General features: G+C 42.9%; 2 protein-coding genes across 2 annotated transcripts in view; both read left to right on the top strand.

Annotated features, from left to right (window-relative positions):
* LOC126565385 (dual specificity protein phosphatase 3) overlaps positions 1–19,900 on the top strand; it is a 471,876-nt gene that overhangs the window by 37,736 nt on the left and 414,240 nt on the right. The window lies entirely within an intron of this gene.
* LOC126563760 (uncharacterized) lies at positions 4,021–13,252 on the top strand. The gene is made up of 5 exons (XM_050220467.1): positions 4,021–4,250; positions 4,591–4,975; positions 6,439–8,147; positions 9,246–11,207; positions 11,294–13,252. Exons 1-5 carry the CDS (start codon positions 4,053–4,055, stop codon positions 13,238–13,240), a joined length of 6,201 nt encoding a protein of 2,066 aa, XP_050076424.1. The 5' UTR covers positions 4,021–4,052; the 3' UTR covers positions 13,241–13,252.

Below are 19,900 nucleotides of genomic sequence, written 5' to 3'. Positions count from 1 at the left end.
GATGAAATGAGAATGCTCACATGCGAAAAAAAGATAATTTATTCTAAAGCAGAAAAGAGAATTAGAACGTGAGTACGCATGGAATATTTTTAAACTTTTGACGCTTTTATTGCTCTCATAAAAACACAGCAAGGAAGGTTCAAATAGAAAATCATGTAATTGAAAAACTTCATTTATGTAAAATTTCCTCAAAATTAACCTAGAAAAGTATCATAAAAAACCCTTTTCGATTGTATTTCATTCTCAAACATTCTAAAAGACATATTTTCCCACACAAGGAACATTTTTATCTAAAACTTTCGCCAAAATTTACACAAAACCATCACCTACAGGTGCTGTAAAGTGTTTGCACACCTTCAGACATCTGTACCCGTCCCTGGACAATTACCCAAAAACCTAGCCCCGGTTACCTGTGTGCTTTAAAGCTGTCAACCTTCCGCAAGTAAGAGCAAAGATTGAACCGCCTGCATAAGCGACGAACCCGGCGTAAAAGTAAACCTTGCCTTGCCTTCCAGCAGTCGAAAAAGTTCTCACTTTCCGTTTCACATGATGATCGATGATGAATATTTATGAAGTGGAATGATATTTTTCACCCAATACGCTGGGTGCAAACACACATCCACTGCTGAAGCAAACACAAAAACCGAGAGCTCAAACAATAAAGCACCACACCGGCGATGGTTCGGCGTGCCTGCACCACGAATGCAGGAAGAATAAGTGTAAAGGGTCTAGGTTTTGAAGTTATTTGAGATGGTCAATTGGTTGTATTTGCATTTCCTTTTTTTTTTTTTTTTGAGTTTGCTCTACGTCCCCTGTGTCTCCGGGAGGCTCTAGGATGATTGGTGTAAAATTAGAGCCCTGTCCAAGGGATGAGATGACAGTACTTGTGTGTTCAATCGATCCGTATTTTTTGAAGTTGGTGTGAAGTGAAGTACAACAGGATCCAGGGTTCAACGAGTTCTTGAAATTGAAATTTAATGCACCGAAGGACTACGAAATTCCAAACGTAAGCCTTTCGGACTAAGCTTTATAAATAACAGCACACGTCATTTTGGTTCAATCAAAAAATGTCGAACCGAGAACCTGAGGTTCGTCAAACGACAAACAGAGCCTCGGTGAGCCAAAGAATCAACGCGAATTCCTAAGCCATCGAGAGCATCGATCGAGCTGCGCTGGCAGAGCCTTTCGCGATCACCACAGAGACCACCCTTCGAATTCCACCCTCCCTTCTGTTTCTGGTGATCATCAGCGATCGAACGCGTTCACTACCACCATTACCAATCACTGGAGGTTGCCGGTGCTTTGTGTCTGTGTAGTCCGAACGATTCGCGTGTCTGAATGTACGATCATTCCATTTTTCCTTCGATCGTTCTTCGCTTGCGTTCTGCGCCTGCTGCTGTGAGTGAGTCTTTTTGGGGTGGCTTTCTGGGGGGTGATGCTAGCTGAAAGGGGGGCGCATGATGGTCTGTTCTTTTATTTCTTTTTTGGCGCGCGCATGTACACGCAGACACACGAGCGAAAGCCCGTCCGATGGTTCTAAGAGCCGCTCGGGTGGAGATTCTTCCCATTTTTTTTTGTCTTCTTACGACCTTTTCTTTCTCCTACCCCACAGCTTCCCCCCAACTGCTGTCCACGGAACCACGGATAGGGTGAAAGAGAGCAAGTTACGCCTGGCTGCGGTGTTTCAACGTTTATAGAAGGCAAAGCAAGCAAGTGCGCTGCCCCGTGTGGAAGCTGCCCTTGTGCCCCGGAGAAGAGTGCGTGTCCACGGTGAAGGAAAATACGAAAATGAACTGAAAAACGGTCTTGGTCAGGCATTTACCAACACACTCGCAACCCAAACAAACACTTCGATCGGATCCATCGAAAAGGCCGGTTCTTTCCGAGCCAAGCGTGCTTGAAGACCACGAAACCGCCTCCTGATTGAACACGTCCCGCACCCCGGAACCTCTCCTCCGGAGGGATTGGATCCGCGACCATTAGAGTTTGAGATCCGCTGGGCAAGAATTTCTCGATCTTCTACCAAAGGGAGGGTTGGGTGGTTTGTTGTGTGTTGGTTTTGTGTGTGTGTGTGTGTTGGTGAGGCTGCTGCTGCGTGAAAGCAAACGGAACAAAACACGTTGAACTCTTCCGTTGGGCTCATCGGTGTGCGAGAAGAATGTGGCAGGCAGGAGTGCAAGCGCACTTGATCTTGAAGCGAGAAGCTGTAAGCTTTTCCCGATGCTGTTTGATTGTACTCATTGTGTGCGCAACCGGAGTACGTATGGAGGAGGGGCTTTTCTTAACATTAGTAAACAATTTAATGAAGATCACAACTTACCTAATTTATTATTTAACGAAAACTGCATCTTGCGTATTTTAACCAACTATATTTTTAAACCAACTTTGTATTGACACTCGCTTCAAACTTCATTAAAAACGCCACAATTATTAAAAATTGTTGAAAGACACGACTGCAAGAACACACATGAGCAATATTGCGATTCTTAAGACGATTAAGGAATTCTGAAGAAGCTTATACACATCCACTAACACACACTCACGAACACATGCACACAACAATCCCCCAAAATCTGATGAAGAACAGCAACAACAAAACTAACTAAAAACACTCTTCCATTCCAAATGGCAAAGCTTCCCGTTCACCCGGCAGCGGTTTCTTGGTGCCGGCTTAAAGAGGAATGCACATGCACTTGTCTTGTTCACCGTAGCATCCGTTTCGGCAACATTTTATGCACAAGTTTGAAGGTTCACGATCACCGAAAGGAAACATATTTGAGATGAAGAGATTCGTTGAAGCCATGTGCTAGTTACTGCAAAAATATATTTGAAGTCCTCTAAGGGTGGCAGGTTGCAGTCCATCACGACACTTAATTACTCATACTCCTTTTACATGAAACTTTAAATAAAAATAATTTCTTATTATTGGAAGTCCTTCATAAATTTCCAATATCTAATAACATGACGCCATCTTTTGGACATCACAATTTTTGTTATGAAAGGATTCACTACAATTCACACACTTGCACACCTTTTCACTTGACGCCCGGATAGAGCAACATCTTTTGTTTAATGAATACAGATAAACGATCACGAACACATTACCTTTTGGGGACGCTGTGGTTACTCGGCAAAATTACTCTCAAAATGCTGAACAACGCGATTAATCCCCGAACGCACTCATTTACGATGGAGTCTTGAATGTTTCCATAAACACAAGATGCACCTGAAGCTCTAACAACTGTTTGCGCAAGCAGATCACTTCTCACTTCACTTTGTATCTTCTATTCGCACGTTTAAGCTTATTCCATAATATTTACTAGCACCGTTTCACATGCTTTCTCCAGCTACTGTAGAATAGTCTTAGTTTCTAACAACATAACTAGCCACAATACTTGTGATCCGTACACTTGAATTCCCTACGTTAACGCGCTGCGGAGACGAGACACACACCCGACGTTGTTGGAAGTTAATTTTTTTTTAAAACAACCTTCTTCAAATCGACCGCTTGGACCGACGGCTTGTGGTGTGCAACAACCGCACGCCAAGCGAAAAAGAGAAGTTCTAACATTTCTACCTCTCGCCCACACTACTGCACAGCGCCTGTGAAAAAGCGAGATCACAATAACGTTCATTTCGGAAGGCTCTCTTTTCCGTTCGGGTTTGACAACCGAAGCACGAACTCAACTCGAATCTATTCGAACGCTTTCAAATCCCACAATCCACAGCGCCACAGCGGACAATAGCCCAACTACGCTGACAGTACGAGTTTTGTAAACAACAACAAATCTGATTCATCTGTTCGCTTTTGTTTTGCATTATCATCCCCGGTTTGGTGTGTGGTGGCAATTTTGCTGCACTCGTTTCCGCTTTTTAAGAATTTTGTGTGTGTGTTTAAGTTTATCTGTTTTGTTTAGTGTATTTTGTAGCAGCAATATAAGTAAGGTGCACACTTCTAGCTCCCCGTAGATACCACCCTACTGTGTGTGAATGGTTCGTAAAATCGTCAGCTCTTTCACACCCAATTTGGTACGAAAACGAACCAGAACCAGATGGCTTCCATACCGGGAGACAGTGCAAACGTTCCGCCCGAGAAAAGTATCATATTGAAGGGCTGGGAAAAGTTGGACGATGACGTTATCATCAAGGAGGTGTCTACCAAGGGCAAACACGTCAACCTTTGCATCCAGTATCTGGCCGAACGGAACGAACTGTCGATAAAGGAGGCAAAGAACTACTTTCTCCAGAAGGTACCGTATCCCTTCAGCTCGTTTTTATCTTTCACACTGCATTTTAAAGATGCATCCTTATCGATCGGTCCAGCTGAGCAGGCTCACACTATCGCTGTGCAAACACACAAGCTGGTTTAATGTCTTTTCTAGCAAACGCTTCGTAATATAATCTCCGGTTTTTCGAGCGACGAACGAGCTGTGTAACTTGAGTCTCGCTTCTTATCGCATTACGAAGCTTTCCAGGCCCGTCGAGCCTGTTCGCTAAATACGCGCACCCACCAGTAGCAATCCGATCGGTCGATCGGACACACACGGGCACGCGGTTTCACTTACGGTTTTCTTGTGTGGTTATTTGTAGGTGAATGCGTACGTCTATCGGTTATTGTCGAACCGGCAGCTCTACAAAGCACATCACATCCTGAAGAACATCGATCGTGTCCCGCGCTACGTATTCTATCAAATTGCAACCGAAACAACTGATCACGGGCTGCGGGATTACATACGGGAGCATTTGGCACGTACGGTCGAAAATTACAGCCAAGGTGAGGAGGAACGGATTGCAGCTAGCTGGCGCGTTTACACCCAGCTAAAGGCGAACGTGCGCCAGATGGCGGAGGTACTGAACGAGGTGACGACCGGGTACACGGTGCTAGAGATCGAAACAATGTCGTTCAACACGTTCTGCATGAAAGAGGACGTCTACCGGAACTCGGTCGCGGTGGATTTGTTCTTTAAAAATCAAGGTACAGTAGCAGTGATGTTTATATGAGAGTGTTTAAGGACATGGACATTGGACAGTGTAATTTTAATCAAAAACACTCGTAACATTTGAGTGACGCATAGTAGTGATTGTGGGTCGTGGAAATCGTCCATCTGTGCCTGATCTGATTCATCATTCCGTTGCATACTATTTAGTCTTGAAGCTCTATTTAATAACAGTTTATTTTTGCATTTGCAAAAAAAAAAGAAATCGGTTCGTAATTTGATAAGACTGCAACGGATGCAGCAGCACCACCCTTCGCATCGGTTTTGCCCTTCACAATGAAATTATACAACCTTACCTTGGGAGAGCAGCGTAGCAGTGGAAGATTTCCTGATTATCTGTACCGATCGCTACCGATCGAGCCCGTAGGGTAGTTTTGGTTTCCATTGTAGACGATCACAAATCACGACTAGGGCACAGTTTGTCCCACGTGATTTAGAACAAGAGCGCGCGGTAATATTGACAGTAGATTAGAGAATGGTGTAATTTTCATCCGTTGACGACAATCGGCTGTCTTGCTTGGATTGGGGTTTTGGGTATAACCTTTTTCCGTAACTGTTATGACATGGGGTAATTATTTGAATATAATTTGATTATAATGATTTACACTATCTTTTTTTTTTTTCTAACGCATCCGCTCATTGATCCAAGGCCGTCGTCGGAAGAACTTTGGTCCGACAGTTTTTAACAGACGTAAAGACCTCGTTTCGGTAGTTTACAATCATCGGCTCGGGGTTGGTCGAAATAGAGTCGGAATGAGTTGTGAATGAGGAAGCTTGATAAGCACGATTGATACACGTTTGTGGGGGGAAGAGCGTTTGTTTTTGCTGTGACCTACCCAAACCTACAGACGGGCAGGGTTTTAGCAAGTTTGAAAAATATGTTCGATTTAGTATTCGAATCATTTCATTCTAGCAACAAAGTTTACTTGCTGTAACTAAATATTCTGAACATTTGGTTACCGAAGTCAAACAAAATGTAGACAATATAAGGCCCCTCGCAGCCGCTCAGTCCGCGTACCGTTAAACCCGTCGCTGCATGCGGACAATGGTGCTAGAACGGTTTGATTTTGTTAGGTAAACCCCTGGCGATCCTATAATTTTCTTTATCTCCGCAATGTTCCTCCAAACATTCCTCCGCAATGTTTTACTGACGCCTTTTTTCTGATGATATTAATTCTTCATATTTTTGTGTTTCATTTATGTTCATTGTGGTAAATTTCGGATTTATTTTGAAACAATTGTTTCACTAAAATAGACAGTTGTTGAATATTTTACTTGATCAGTTCGAAACAATTGATCTTTGGAAAAACCCTGCATATCCCCGACCACACGTTTGATCTCTGCTGTAGAAAAATGTATGAGTTTTTGTTTCTGTGACCTACCCATACTGACTAACAAGAACATTTTAATCATTTTTTCAACCTTTCTTTTTCCTCGCCAGAAACCGAAATCTCTCCCATCCTCGACCGCTACACCGTGTGGAGCTATCTGTTAAAGAACAACATCGCCAATCTGGTGAAGATATGGATTCAGCTCAACAGTTGCCTGCGCCGTTGCTTTCACGATGGTACCGATCCAACGCAACAGCTTTTACGCATCAAAATCGACATTTACGATGATCCACGATTTAACGAACGTTTACGGCAACTTTTTCAACGATGGGAAATTGATGAATTTATGCTATCACAGCTGTCTCACCATCGTACGCTGTCGCGGAACGATATCCTGCTCAACGAACTGGCACGGCTGGGGAAATTTCTTGACCACGAACGTAACGATGCAGTTGCAATTCTTCGCCGACTGTTTACGACGGAATCGTTCAAGCAGCATCGAGAATGGACCGAGGCCAAGTGGTTCCGTGAGCAGCTAACGCGTCAGATGGTTGATAATCGTTTTTTTACCATGCTTGGGCTGCCGATAGTTTGTAAGGAACTGCTGGAACAGATAGCTGAAGATCCTGCAGCACAGCATCAAGATGAGGTGAAGCTGTTTCTTCAACTTCAAAAGCTAAGGAATTGTGCAATATCCAACAAAGAACTTTTGGGCGTATCCCGCACAACATCGGAATATATCCTAAAGCATAATCGTGCCTTTTACGATGAGAACCCCATCGTCTATCTGTTCGAGTATGGGTTGGATGAGAAAAATACGAGTTTCGAGATGGACAATCCATATTTCGCTAGGCTGCCACATCTGCAGAACTTCATCGCACGCTGTAACGCTGGCTTTGGTGCGAATGAAACGAGTAGTGTTATTATTAACAAACTGCTTGCGATCGCCCGCATCCCGGACGCGGCTAAAGTGCAACAGTTTCTCTTCCACGGAACGCGTACCGATGCGAACGGAGCAGTTGAAGAAGAGGACGAACGTGCGTCACAGCTAGAACTGCTCGAGCAGTACGGTACGATTCCACACTTCAATCATCCACTGTTGGTTAGCAAGTACGGACAACCGATCGAACTACGCTATATGCACTACATCCGACTGCATCGTGCTTGTCACGCGGTGTATGACTTTTACCGTGAACAGCTGCAAAACTATTCGCAGATATCCTCGCGCCAACTGAACAGTGCCGCTCAAACGGTCGCCCAAATGGCAATCGAAAGCTACTGGGATACGGAACTCGTCACACATGCGGTTGCGTTTATTGAGATGATCGGTGTCAGTAGTGTGCCAACGCGAGCTTATCTGCGCTGTCTAGCGCTTGTTGGTGAGACATCCCAGCGGGATGGAGAAGATCGCACACCGATCAGGCTGACGGTGGCAAATTTGCTACGACACTGTGAGGAAGCAATCAGTCGCAAGCCGATCGAAGATCCTGAGCTACTGGTCGATCTAGAAGCAATGACAATCGTAGCGAAAACGAACGCCTTACCCTATCCGGAAGCATACCTGCGTAATCGACTACTCGCTAGGAATGATTGGTTTCGCTTTCTACTGCTGGTGGACTATCTCAATTACCCGCAGGAGCAAATAGTTGAGCTGTGTCGGACCGGGTTTCAAGAATCACGTATTGGACGCAACCTGATGACGGCTCTGCTAAATCAACCGAGAGCGATCGACAGTGCAGGCCGGGAGGGACAGACGAGCTCGAGCTCGTTTACCTCGATAAAGCGGCGTTCGAGTTTAACACCTCGGCGTAGAAGAAGGGTAAGTGAACTGTAACGATGCCCTTTTAAATCCATCCTTCTGTCTCTCTTGGAAGGGAGGCTTACGTGTAATCGTTCCTCAATGAGGTAGTAGACGTATTTTTATGACCATAGTAAATAATTGCACTTCCAGGGGTTTTTTGCCACTCTACAGTTGCAGATAATTGCTCATCCCGCACTTTATTTGTTTTGCTTCGTTTGTTTCCATCCATCCATTCTGCGCTTTACTGCTATATTGCGCAATAGCCTAGAGGCACTCGGCGGATGATGGTAGAGGAAGGTTTTCTGATGAACTCATTTTACCATCCGTCCGCTTATCAAATGTGTCCCATATCAAACAAACGCTATAAAGGCTAACCTTTGACTGCATTCTACCGTGTTTCGCGTGTGGTTCCGCGATGATGGTGCTCCGTGAAAGGAACCGGTTCAGCAGGACCATCGTGACCACCTTTTTCGATGGAATCGAAACGGGTCGGTGACCCTACCCGGCTCGGCTAGTCACCTAAGATTGGCGTGAAATTGTGCGCGATACAAACGGATTTTAAGGGAAAGTGACAGTGTGAGAGTTAGAGCGAAAGACACACTTTACTAGAATTACGTCGAGATGTGTTCTAATTATTTTTTGCATGCGTCGACATTGTTATCTCCCGGTTGGCTGTCGAGTGGAGTTTAAAAATAGAAGAATATTGTTCTTTGTTGGACATGTTCCTGTAGATCGCAACAAAGGGAGCTGATGAGCTGGCGTTTTTGTTGGCTGTTTAATTTTCGAGGGAGAGTCTTTAGGCTTTAAGATCGCGGTCTTTACATGGCAGGACCGGAGTTCAAATTCCATTTGGATCGTCCTTCCGTAGTGAGGACTGACTATCCAACTACGTGCTATCGGGAAGTCTTGTAAGCCGCCATTCGATGGCCGTTGTGTCCTAAAAAGGTCGTTAAACCAAGAAGAAGAAGTGCTAGTTTTCAATATTTTAGTGAAAAAATGTCTTCAAACTTTGATAATGCTAAATTTTCCACCTCAGACCTTAAAATCCGTATACGTTCTGGAAGATGAAATTAGACAGTTGAACCTACAATTTCTTATCTTCTTATCTTCTAACAGGCAAGCAGTACAACCGCAGATTCGAGCGGACATTCAAGTATCTCCAGCGAAACAGATGCCACCTCCATCGGCCGCAGTACATCAGGGATCGGCCACACCATCACAACAGCTTCCTCGCCACCTCTACAGCTACCAGCCACAGACATTTCAACCAGCTCCTCTTGTTCCCTGTACGATGGTGCCTGCTTCCTTTCCGAACGCTACGACACGGACCTCGTATCCGTGCTGCTACTCTGCTCGAATGAATCCAACCCCTACACAGCAGCAGCAACAACCCAACAACCGTTCGATTTCGTTGCTTTCAAGCGTCTCACGTTGCAGGCATCTTCTAGTCACCGACAATCACCAGTTGCACGCTATCCATACACCTACCAAAACTTGCTCGACCGGGCTATACGCTCCCGATGGCCATTGTTGGCTCTACTCGCTGGTGATGCCTGTCCTGAAGGTAGTGAAAGTCGCCTTTATTGCTGGATTGTGTGGACAATGTTGGCTGGTGAGTTCCCGTTCCTAGACAAACTATCCCAAGAGCAAACGGAACAGCTATTCGATCCGGAACGATCGTTTGTATGCGGTTTGTTGGAGCATCTGGTAAAAACCGGGCGTCTCTGTACGCTTGCTAGCTCGTTGGCCGTTTTCTATCCCGATTCCGCTTGGTACTACCTGGCAGCGTATCTCAGTCTCACCGAGGACGTACTGTTCGATGCGGATCGTGCAGCCGAATTACTGACCGAGTTTCTCGTACGTTCGACTACCGCTGGCGAGGAACGTTTCTTGCTGTACATACCGAAGTACGAAATGTTTGCCTTTTGTGCCCGGTTGCTTATGATACATCTGGATCGTCGGACATCGATACATCATCAGTTTTTGCTATTGCAGACGTACGTTCGTTGCGATTTTCGGTGCTTCTTGGTGCCGGGAATAGACTTCGAGCAGATGCTACGTATATGTGGGATCGTTCGTCATTGTGGTGTAACGATCGACTTCCTAGCGCTTCACGATTGTTCTAGTGGTGGGAAGGAGCAGCAGTTAAGTTTATATGAATCACTGTGTGAACAACTCGTCACGAAAAAGCATCACGAGGCGGCCATTGCCGTAGCTGAAGAGGCAGGTCTTCCACGGGAAAGTATTATCTTTGAGCATTGGGTAAGTGGGTTTGAGTCGAGCGGTACCGTTGGTTCGTTTGAGCGCTACCGAGTGGAAAGTGAACGTTATGGACTTGGACCAGAGCTACGTATCAGCTTCTTCACGCACATTGCGAATCGACTGGAGTACGGTGATCGACAGCGATACGATTTGCTTCGATACGCACTGGAACTGATACGGGAACACGGTCTCTATCCGAGTGAGGCGTTCGATCGAGATCGATTGGAGTACGAGCTAGCGCTGAGCTATATACGCTGCACCGATGAACGTCAGGAGCTGCTTGATCTGTACTGCTCTCAGTATTGGTGCAACACACAGCAGAACCATTCACCATCGACGGCAGCCATTTTGTATCATACCTTTCTCGAGCTGAAGGAAGTCGCCGGCATTGATGATCTTACACTATCAAACGTTCCACTAACGCAACCGGAGGAACGGTTAAGACTCGATGCGCTTATCAATCGACTGCTCGACTGTGGCGACATTGTACAGGCGCTGCGTTACCAAGCGATCTTCGAGCAACGTCCATTGGATCTTCACTTTATCGTGTTCTGTATGGCACTTGCGGAGGGGCTGGTCAGTTTGTACAATCTCTCTAAGGAGGAACGGATGCTGCTGAATGAGGATAGTGCCCGATCTTCGGGACGATTCCAGCGTCGTACTTTACGCTTTAGTCGCGTTAGTCAAAGTAGCCAGATTGGAGGATCTCCCATGAAAAGTGCGCAGCTAGATTCTTCGGATACGAGCACGACGGCAACGTCCGATTTTGAGGAGGTACCATCCCGTGATCGTCAAGACATATTTGAAGCTATTAGTGTAAGTATTCTCGTACTACTAGTAGAGTCTTGATCAAATACTAATTTAATTTTCTGGATTATTTTTATGCGCATTATTTTTTGCAGGCCCTCGGAAATCGCATCACACACGGACAGGATCTTGCTCAGCGCGTTGTTCTTACGTATCGTGTCGCAATGTACCTTGATCGGGAGTACAACGAACTGCTAAAACTGCGCGATCCACTAGCCTTCCTTCCGGAGGTGGTTCGTGAAGACTGTGTCCACAAGCTGGAGGTGATAAGTGACATCGTTACGGCGACACGCATGAGCATCGAAAGCTTTACCGACTTTCTTGCGTCGGAAATCGTTTCCGCGGTAGTGCGATCGAAATTTTACCTCTTTCAACAGCAGCTTCCACAATCGACCCATGCGTCAGATGAACTGCTCTGGGGTTACAATATCGATCGTGAGTTTCACCTATTTCTGGAGCTTGCTCCCAACACTACGGCTCTGGGGAACGTGCTTTTGCGGTACTGTAACGCATTTCGGCTTTATCGAAAGCGCCGTGATACGACGGGAGACAATGCGGGAGTTCAAGATGCGCTGGATTCATTTGCAACAATGCCTGCTGTACGGTTGAGCACAACTGGAACTGATGTCGTGGAGCGATTGGATCAAATACTTCAGGGACAGATACTGTCACTCAAGAAACAGAATACAATTATTGTAGCTCTGTTGGTGAAAGCTCACGATTGCTTCGTACACGAATGCTCCATGGAGGGCATCATGGAGGTGTTGGCATGCTGTAAGGCGCTTACCGTGATCCTGACGGCGGCCAAATCTTGGAATCTGATCGTAAAATTACTTGTCGGAATAGGACGCTATCGGGATATGTATTACTGCTTCGAGACACTGATCAGTCACGAACAGTTTGAGTCACTGTTGGGTCAGTTTGATGATCGCGCTACAAACGGACGCCGGTTACAGTCCGCCATTATTACCTTCCTCAATGAGCACTGTCCAGAGCGGCGTGATTACTTCCGCCTGGCAGCGCTTCATTTCCGCATGTATCGAGAAATTGCCGAACTTTGGGAAACGGAAGCGCACAACACGATCGACGCGATTGTTAAGACGTACGAGATGAAACAGTCTGTTCCAACAAAATCGACTACTCCTGTTTACTGTCATCGGCTTCAGGTGACTGCCCTTGCCCAGACCGAGCTTACAAGTGCAATGGATGCTTTTACACATGCCACGGAAAATTACCTGCTAGACAATAATCTCACACTCGCACAACGTGCCGCTGCGAACGCAGAGTTAGTGGCGTTACAGATCTGTTACGTAAGGCAAGCATTGGCCGCTTCCGAAAAGGGACAAAATGATTCGAGTCCTTCCACAAGCAAGCAGGTATCGTCTACCTGCCTTTCCGTGCTTAACCTTCGTCCACCGAGTGACGATAATCGTCGAGGAATGATGCAAGAACTTTCTGGAACCAATGCCGCCACCGGTACACTGCTCTACTACATCAACTTCCTGCTCACGGTACCACAAACGCTGATAGTTGGTCGAGCTTACGGGATCGAAATCAACTGGCCCGGTGCTATCTATCAGCACTACATCATACAGGGAGAGGCGCCATATCTCGTTGATTATCTCGATCGGCTTCCACTAACAGACGCGATGATCGAAATGCTCGTCAAACTGTTCCAACTGGAACCGAATCTTACACCGCGCATGGAACAAGCGATCGGTACCTTTATCGACCGTATACAATCGGTAACCCTCAAATATCGCTTATCGTCCCTTCTTGGGCTGAAGAAAACTATTCATGGATTAATTAACGGTGGCGCTGTTTACTATCTGAAGGACACCAACTATGGCAAGAATGATGTGGAAGCGAGTGGTGGAGGTAGTGCAGGCAGTAGTGGAAACAGTGCAGCATCGAGTACAGTCGGTGGAAATAGTGCTACGGGAGCAGCCGTTGCAGGTGTTGTCAATATGACAGGCAGCTTGGTAGGAAGTGCAAGCATCACAAGCAATACCGTGTCCCTGCACACCATGTCCAGTTCATGACGGGGAGGAGGATGATGAGGATGGAACTGCTGGATGAAATTGTGATAGTCCAAGGGCTTTTACGGAAATGAGAATTTAAGATAGATAGAGCTTTAAGAAAAATTGTATTTATTTAGCTTCCATGGCATTATGGCAATAAAAGTGTTTTCTCCCTCTCTCCCTCTTGGAGATTGTTACGTTGATGATTGTTGTACGCTTCATTTCAGTCATTTCTTCCTTACAGTAGGATTTAGAAATTTTGCATAATAAGGCTTACCATCTGAAGAATCCGGGTCAGATATACTTCAGGTATATCTGACCTGGATTCTTAAATATCTAGTGAATATCGATTTCAATCACAAGCAAACTTCATACCTCAATAACCATTTGATGGAGCACCTATTCAAGAGCTTCTGTAGTTGCTGGTGACCTCAACGAATCTTAAGGGTATCCGTCTTGCGAATGAAAGAATTCTCCGTCCAGCTACTGATAAAAATAGCAGACGAAAACGGGGTTCAGATCCCTACCGGATCGATCCCCAGCAGTGAGGGCGGACTATAGGCTGACTAGTTGGATACAACTACGTAGTATCAGCCAGTCTAGTAAGCCGTTCAACGGCCGGCTTGACCTATTAGGGCATTGGGCCTAAAAAAGACCAGCAAATCTCGTGTGCAACTGAGCAATGGCACCAGTCTAATTTTGAGAATAATCTACAACAAAATCGAAGCCGTTTGGATAGCATTGCGAATTCGAAGTAGTTGCCAGTAGGTGCCTGTCTTCAAACTGAACACGGGAAGTCCTAGTCCGAGCATAAGTCCTGGTCTATTCTGATGGGAGATATAGCGATGTATCTTAGCAAGGCACTTTATACCAGTGCTAATTAGTCTAGTAAGTCTTTCGATGACCAGCTTAACCTATTTGGGTGCTAGGCCAACAGGAAGAGGAAGACGATATCCTAATGGTCGCAGTACTAATTCTCCCTCAGAGTGGAACAAAACTAGGGCTGAATTGAGGGGACAAAAAAGAGGAAAAGGTTTACTTACCTTACAGCACACGCACCAACTTGTTCAGAATTTCGGCCAAATATTTTTCCCACAGATATTCACAATAGAACAATCATTCTTTTTATATGTTTTTTTGTTTGTTTGTATTTCATTTTCACTATACATACGTTACCTACTTTTCACGTGTTTTTTTTTTTTGTTCTCCCTTTCGTCCGCTATGTCTCTTTCTCGTATTCGTCCTCCTCATCCTTCATCTTCTTGCCTATGACTATGATTTTTCTTCAATGCTTATAGATTATATTTACTGCTTTTTTTGTTTAATATTATTAATTTTGTCTCATTAACGCATTCGTTTTTTCCACATTTCTCTGCTACTAGTATGTGTTTTTGTGTGCTTTTCTTTTATTCGATCATTTCTCTTCTTTTCTTTTGCATTTTCTCTAATGTATCGTTTATCGATTCATTGTTTTTAATCACGTTTATGCTCATGTATTAAACTAGCACAAAACATTTGCCTTACTTCACATTTCATTTCAAAAGCTGATTGCTGGTTGCAGTTTGGTCTTTTCCATTTCATTAGCATGTTTATTCCATGTTCTTGTTGTTATCGTTATCAAATTGCATTTTCTTCTGTATTCCATTGCATTTCATCCAAATCGGAGTTGTGATGCTGTTTTATAATTTATTTTATTTTATTTGTAATCCTTTGTTTGTTCCGTTTAACATACGTTGTTTTGCTATTGCTATTTGTGCGTGTATTGGTTTTGTTTTCCTTTTTTTTTTGCTACAATATTAACATTCTTAAAAATGTCTTTTTTGTTATTTTTTACGAAGATTATTTATGACAAAATTATGGATTTTGCTGTTGTATTCAGTATGAAGGAGTTCAGGTGCGCTCGCACCAATGATTTTCCTATTGGTGCACTTTAATATTTCAATTGAGATAAGTTTTTTGGTTTCTGTCTACATTCCCAACGGTTTTTTTTTTTTTGGTAGATTAATTTAGATATTTGTGTCAGTGGGGTTTTCTAAATTTCTTCTTCCCACACTGAAGCGAATGTGCTTTTGTTTTTTGTTCATTTCTTTTCGTACACGCCATTTCTTATGCCAAACAGTAGCGCGTAATAGGTTGTTCTAGTGTAAGATTATTAGAAGTAGAATATCAGCCAAACAGTAGTGCATTTCAACAACATTAACAAAGCATTTAAGCAACAGATTTTTGTTTTTTATTCCCCAAATCCCAGCATTTTTTTTTTCTTATTTCTTTGTTCAATTTTTAACGCAACAACGCTGGGTTTGGAACGCAAAACAGAAACTAAGGCATGTGCGATTTTATCGACCTCAAAAAGTTGTGTTTTGCTGAGGATTCTTTCGCATGTCGTTGGTGCGTTGGTGGTATGTTTATGGGTGTATCCCCGGATGTGCGCTGGGCTTTATCAAAAATCAACGACGCTTCTTACGTTTGCTATACATTTCGTGGTTTTGTTGAGAGTATTTTTGACAGGGAATATTACTTTCATCACATCTCACAAATTGGATGTTTTACAACACATTTTTTTACAATTTTAAGCACCTCAAAATTTGTCTTAACATTTTGTGGACTTTTGCACAATGAGTAGGTAAGTTACGAGTTTCAGCATTTTCTTTCTCTCTTAAGCTTACATCAACCAAACGGTTAGGCGAACAAAAAATGTACGATCACGCATCCAAACATGCTACAGAAGAATATATGGTGAGCAGACATAATTTTTCGAGGGACAATTTGCTAACTTTACGAATAAGCGACCACACACACACATACACACGCCTGATGGAATCGTTAGTACACTCCGTCGTACAACGAAAGCACATCGAATGAATAAAGAGAATGAATGTTACAATTAAAATAATGCTAACCTTAATTTAACGCGTACAAGCTAAAGATCACGCTGCAAAAGATCATACTGTTTCTACGTAGTTTTGCTTGAATCGTTAACTTATTCGAGAGGCTAGGCTTTTTTTACTTCTTTCCAATGTTTGCCGAGCTTCTTTGTCGATTGGAATTAAGTTGTTATAGACGATCCGGTACGATCGTTCAATTTATTTTGTAGGAAATCAATCAAATGTACGGCAGTGTGAGCTTGAACGAACTTATACGAGATACGATCGCAAGATAACGTAAGGGAAGTTGAGTTATCACAATCAATATAGAACGATTAGAAAAGTATGTGTTTCACTTTTTCGTTGAGTAACAAAACGGGGGAAAAATAGGAGTTGGAATATAAAATTTGCCTGATTGCACTCCAGTAAATAAAAAGTGGATAATATGGAGAGGCCTCTTATGTTACTTTGCTAATTTCACCACAATCTCTGTACTGTACATTCCTATGCTTTTACCTTTCTTTCGTTGAGATTTTATTTTAGTTGTCACATCTTTCATTCTAACTCTAAACACACACACACACACTCGGCTTGTCTTTTCCTTTAAACATTAAGGCTTTTTAATTACTTTCTTTGAGTTTGTTTTTTCCTCTCTCTCTCTCTCTCTCTCTCTCTCTCTCTCTCTCTCTCTCTCTCTCTCTCTCTCTCTATCGCTCTCTCTCTCTATCGCTCTCTCTCTTCTTTTGTTGCATTTGCGATGCGTGCCACAAGTTTTAGATTTGTTTTTACTTTTGCTTGCATATTTTTGATGTATAATAACTTTTATCTTCTACGCTTGTTTTATTTACAAATTATTTTTTACCTCTCTTTCGCTCTTCCTTAGCAGCTAAAGCATGCCTTTGCATCGCTTTTGCACCAATTATAAATTTGCTAATGATTTTTTGCATTCTCATAATCGTATTCACATCATCATTATTCGATGCTACTAGTATGTTCACGCCTTGGAAGGGTTTTCGGTTTCTGGCGTGCAAAACTTGCTTACAATTATAATGTCTGTATGCTCTAACTTCCATATTAAATGGGTGAGTGTTGATTTGAGATGTACATTCTCTACAGTTCTGCGCTAACTTACTCACATTATTTAATTATTTTGTGAGTGATATTACATTTTTGTTTATAATTTTACTACTATACCACCTTCCAACACACTTTCCCGCACAATCATACTAACAGCTACCGCTTTTATTATTTTAATTATTACTTATTATTAGCTTATAACGTGCAGTCCTTTTGATTTCATAGTTCGGTTCGCTAGAAAATCTTTCCTCTCTCACACACACCACACACCACAGCGTACATGGACACAAACACATATACACACATTTGGAGTCACAGCGAATACAGACAATATTTCCGATTTCTCAAGCTATAGGCGTAACTACGTAAGGATCATGTTGATGGGTGCATGTCCCTTTCAATGCCTTATTCCTTTCTGTTTTCAGCTATCTATCATACCAGTTTATCATTTATCGGTGCAATCATCATATGATGGGGGGGTTTAGCGGACATTGGAACGATTAGTTTATACTGTGTTGTTTTGTGTTTAGTACGTGTGAAATGGAAACGATATCAAAACTATTAGTTTAAAAAAATGTGCAAAACAAAAACACAGCTTCATAACAATGTGCCTCTGTGGTGGGGTTTAATGAATAGTGGGGTGCAGCGGTGTAGTTTGATTATTATTTAGCAACAGGCTTCACAAAGAGGTACATAAGTACAAAAAACACATGAAAAAAATGGTTTCTATTGTACAGAGAGTATACGAAATCTTTTATTGCTGGCAAACCACGTGACTAGTAGAAACACCACGTGGAGGATGATATTAAATGTTATTTTTTCTTCTGTTTGCTATTATTACACATACAGTGGTTTCATCATGCTTTTTAGCAAGCATTTCATTAAGTGTTTGTACAATTTTTAGAAAATAGAGGAATTAATCATCGTCAGAATTTCTTTTCCATGCTAAGGGAGGTGTGCTTCACGATGTGCAATGTATCCTAAACGTTAATTGGCAGTTAGTTTCGCTTGTATGGGTTTTTTTTTTCTTTTTATCTCGTCTGACATCCTCTGTCGAACGTATTACGTACTATCGTGTGTGATAGTGATTGATTTGTGATAATATTTGAGCATTCTGATTCGGTCAGGACACCATACACACTAAGTAAGAAATGGACATTAGCTACCTGAACATACGAAGATACACCAGGTGTGAATATTTTCCATGTACATTTGTATTTTTTCTGTAACGCGTATGAAACAACTCACATCCTCCACACCCTGGGGTGGAGATGTGAGCGAATCGTGCGATAGGAATGAATTAGACTAAAATTAGACTACACAAACTTGCCTACACACGTTTTGCTCTAGCTAAGTGATAAGCATTCTTTTAGTGCTTTCGTCGTCTTAATAGGGGCTCGGGATTGGGGGTTAATAATTCCCTACCGTTTTCTTCATTTTGTTTCTCTTCTCTTCAGTCTAATTTTGCTAACCAAGTGCAGCAGTTTCATCTAAATCCTCTCCTCGAAAACAACTCCCGGGTAATGCTTCCCGATCACTCCTTTCAATCTAGTATTTATCCGTCCAGTGTGGTTTAAAAATCGTCACAACACACTTTACTCTTTTTTGGTATTGGTATCGCCAATGCGGTTTGCGCTCCACCCAAAAGCACAACGCAACATTCACTATCGATATCTTGAGTATGCATATGCATGCCTGCACAACAGTTTCTTCCGATGCACGAACATTACAACTACAATAGGGTTTTTCGTGTTAAACAGTCTCTCGAGTCTATTTCTAAGCTTTGCTAATGATTCAACCTAGTTTTTATCATACCAACGGGGTTTTCCTGGACAGATTGCTACAAGAAAACTTTTACAGTCGAGCGTGATGATATGATAAAGTACAATACGCAATGTTTCATATATATCGCATGCGACGTCATTCATTTTTGAAAGCAAAAAAAAACAGCTTCATTGGAAATTAAATGGGCAGTTTAAGTGAGTGTGTAGAGTACACTAAGCCAGTTCAAAGACTATTTTGCTATTTTTACACTAGAACGACTTTGAAAGTTTAAATGCCTGATGCGTAGCATATGTTGGAAAAATACTTAGAAGATGCCTATCATGCAATTTTTAATATACTCTAGCGGTCTATTTGGGGAACTGTGCATCGAATCACATTCAGAGTGTCCTTCCGTGAGAAGGATTGACTATGCAGCTGTGAGTAAAATGAATTCACTTCAAGTCACTGAGACAGACTAAGCTAAAACATGTGTTTAATGCATTTGTTTTGGATCTCAATCTGATTTGGTGCATTATTTGTGTTATTTTTTCCTCATCATTCACAGTGTTTCCAAAATAATTCATGATTTTTTTGTCACAATAGTACATCGTGTAGATTGTTAAAAAATGTGATTAGCGTAGCGGATGTTTAGGCAAGTGAGCCGTACATGAGACTAGATATAGCTAGTATACCAAATTTCATAAATAATAGGCCATTTTATCTCACTTTTATCATCTTTTTTCTACTGATCAATAACATCAAATGTAATCTTATAATATTCCAAGCAGTTAAAACAGGCTCTCAAATAAGCTCTCATAGATGGCCCAAGATGGCCTACATCGCCGGCCCAAGGCATTGTAGGCGCCAGCTGCACCGGTCTTCAAACGGCATGACCGGGGTTGAAATCCCATTCAGACCGTCCCCCCATAGTGAGGACTGACTAACAAACTACGTGGTATCGGTACTCTTAGAAAGC

This window comes from Anopheles maculipalpis, chromosome 3RL (genome assembly GCF_943734695.1).
Source record: "Anopheles maculipalpis chromosome 3RL, idAnoMacuDA_375_x, whole genome shotgun sequence".
NCBI classification, from domain to species: domain Eukaryota; kingdom Metazoa; phylum Arthropoda; class Insecta; order Diptera; family Culicidae; genus Anopheles; species Anopheles maculipalpis.
The sequence above is the reverse complement of the archived record's forward strand: the minus strand, read 5'-3'. Positions and strand labels throughout refer to the sequence as shown.

What these genes read in the sequence shown, in the direction of transcription:
- LOC126563760 (XM_050220467.1), top strand. Translation starts at nt 4,053, where the DNA reads ATGGCTTCCATACCGGGAGACAGTGCAAACGTTCCGCCCGAGAAAAGT. An exon ending in AGAACTACTTTCTCCAGAAG is followed by an intron (nt 4,251 to 4,590) that starts GTACCGTATCCC and finishes GGTTATTTGTAG; the next exon opens with GTGAATGCGTACGTCTATCG. An exon ending in CACCTCGGCGTAGAAGAAGG is followed by an intron (nt 8,148 to 9,245) that starts GTAAGTGAACTG and finishes ATCTTCTAACAG; the next exon opens with GCAAGCAGTACAACCGCAGA.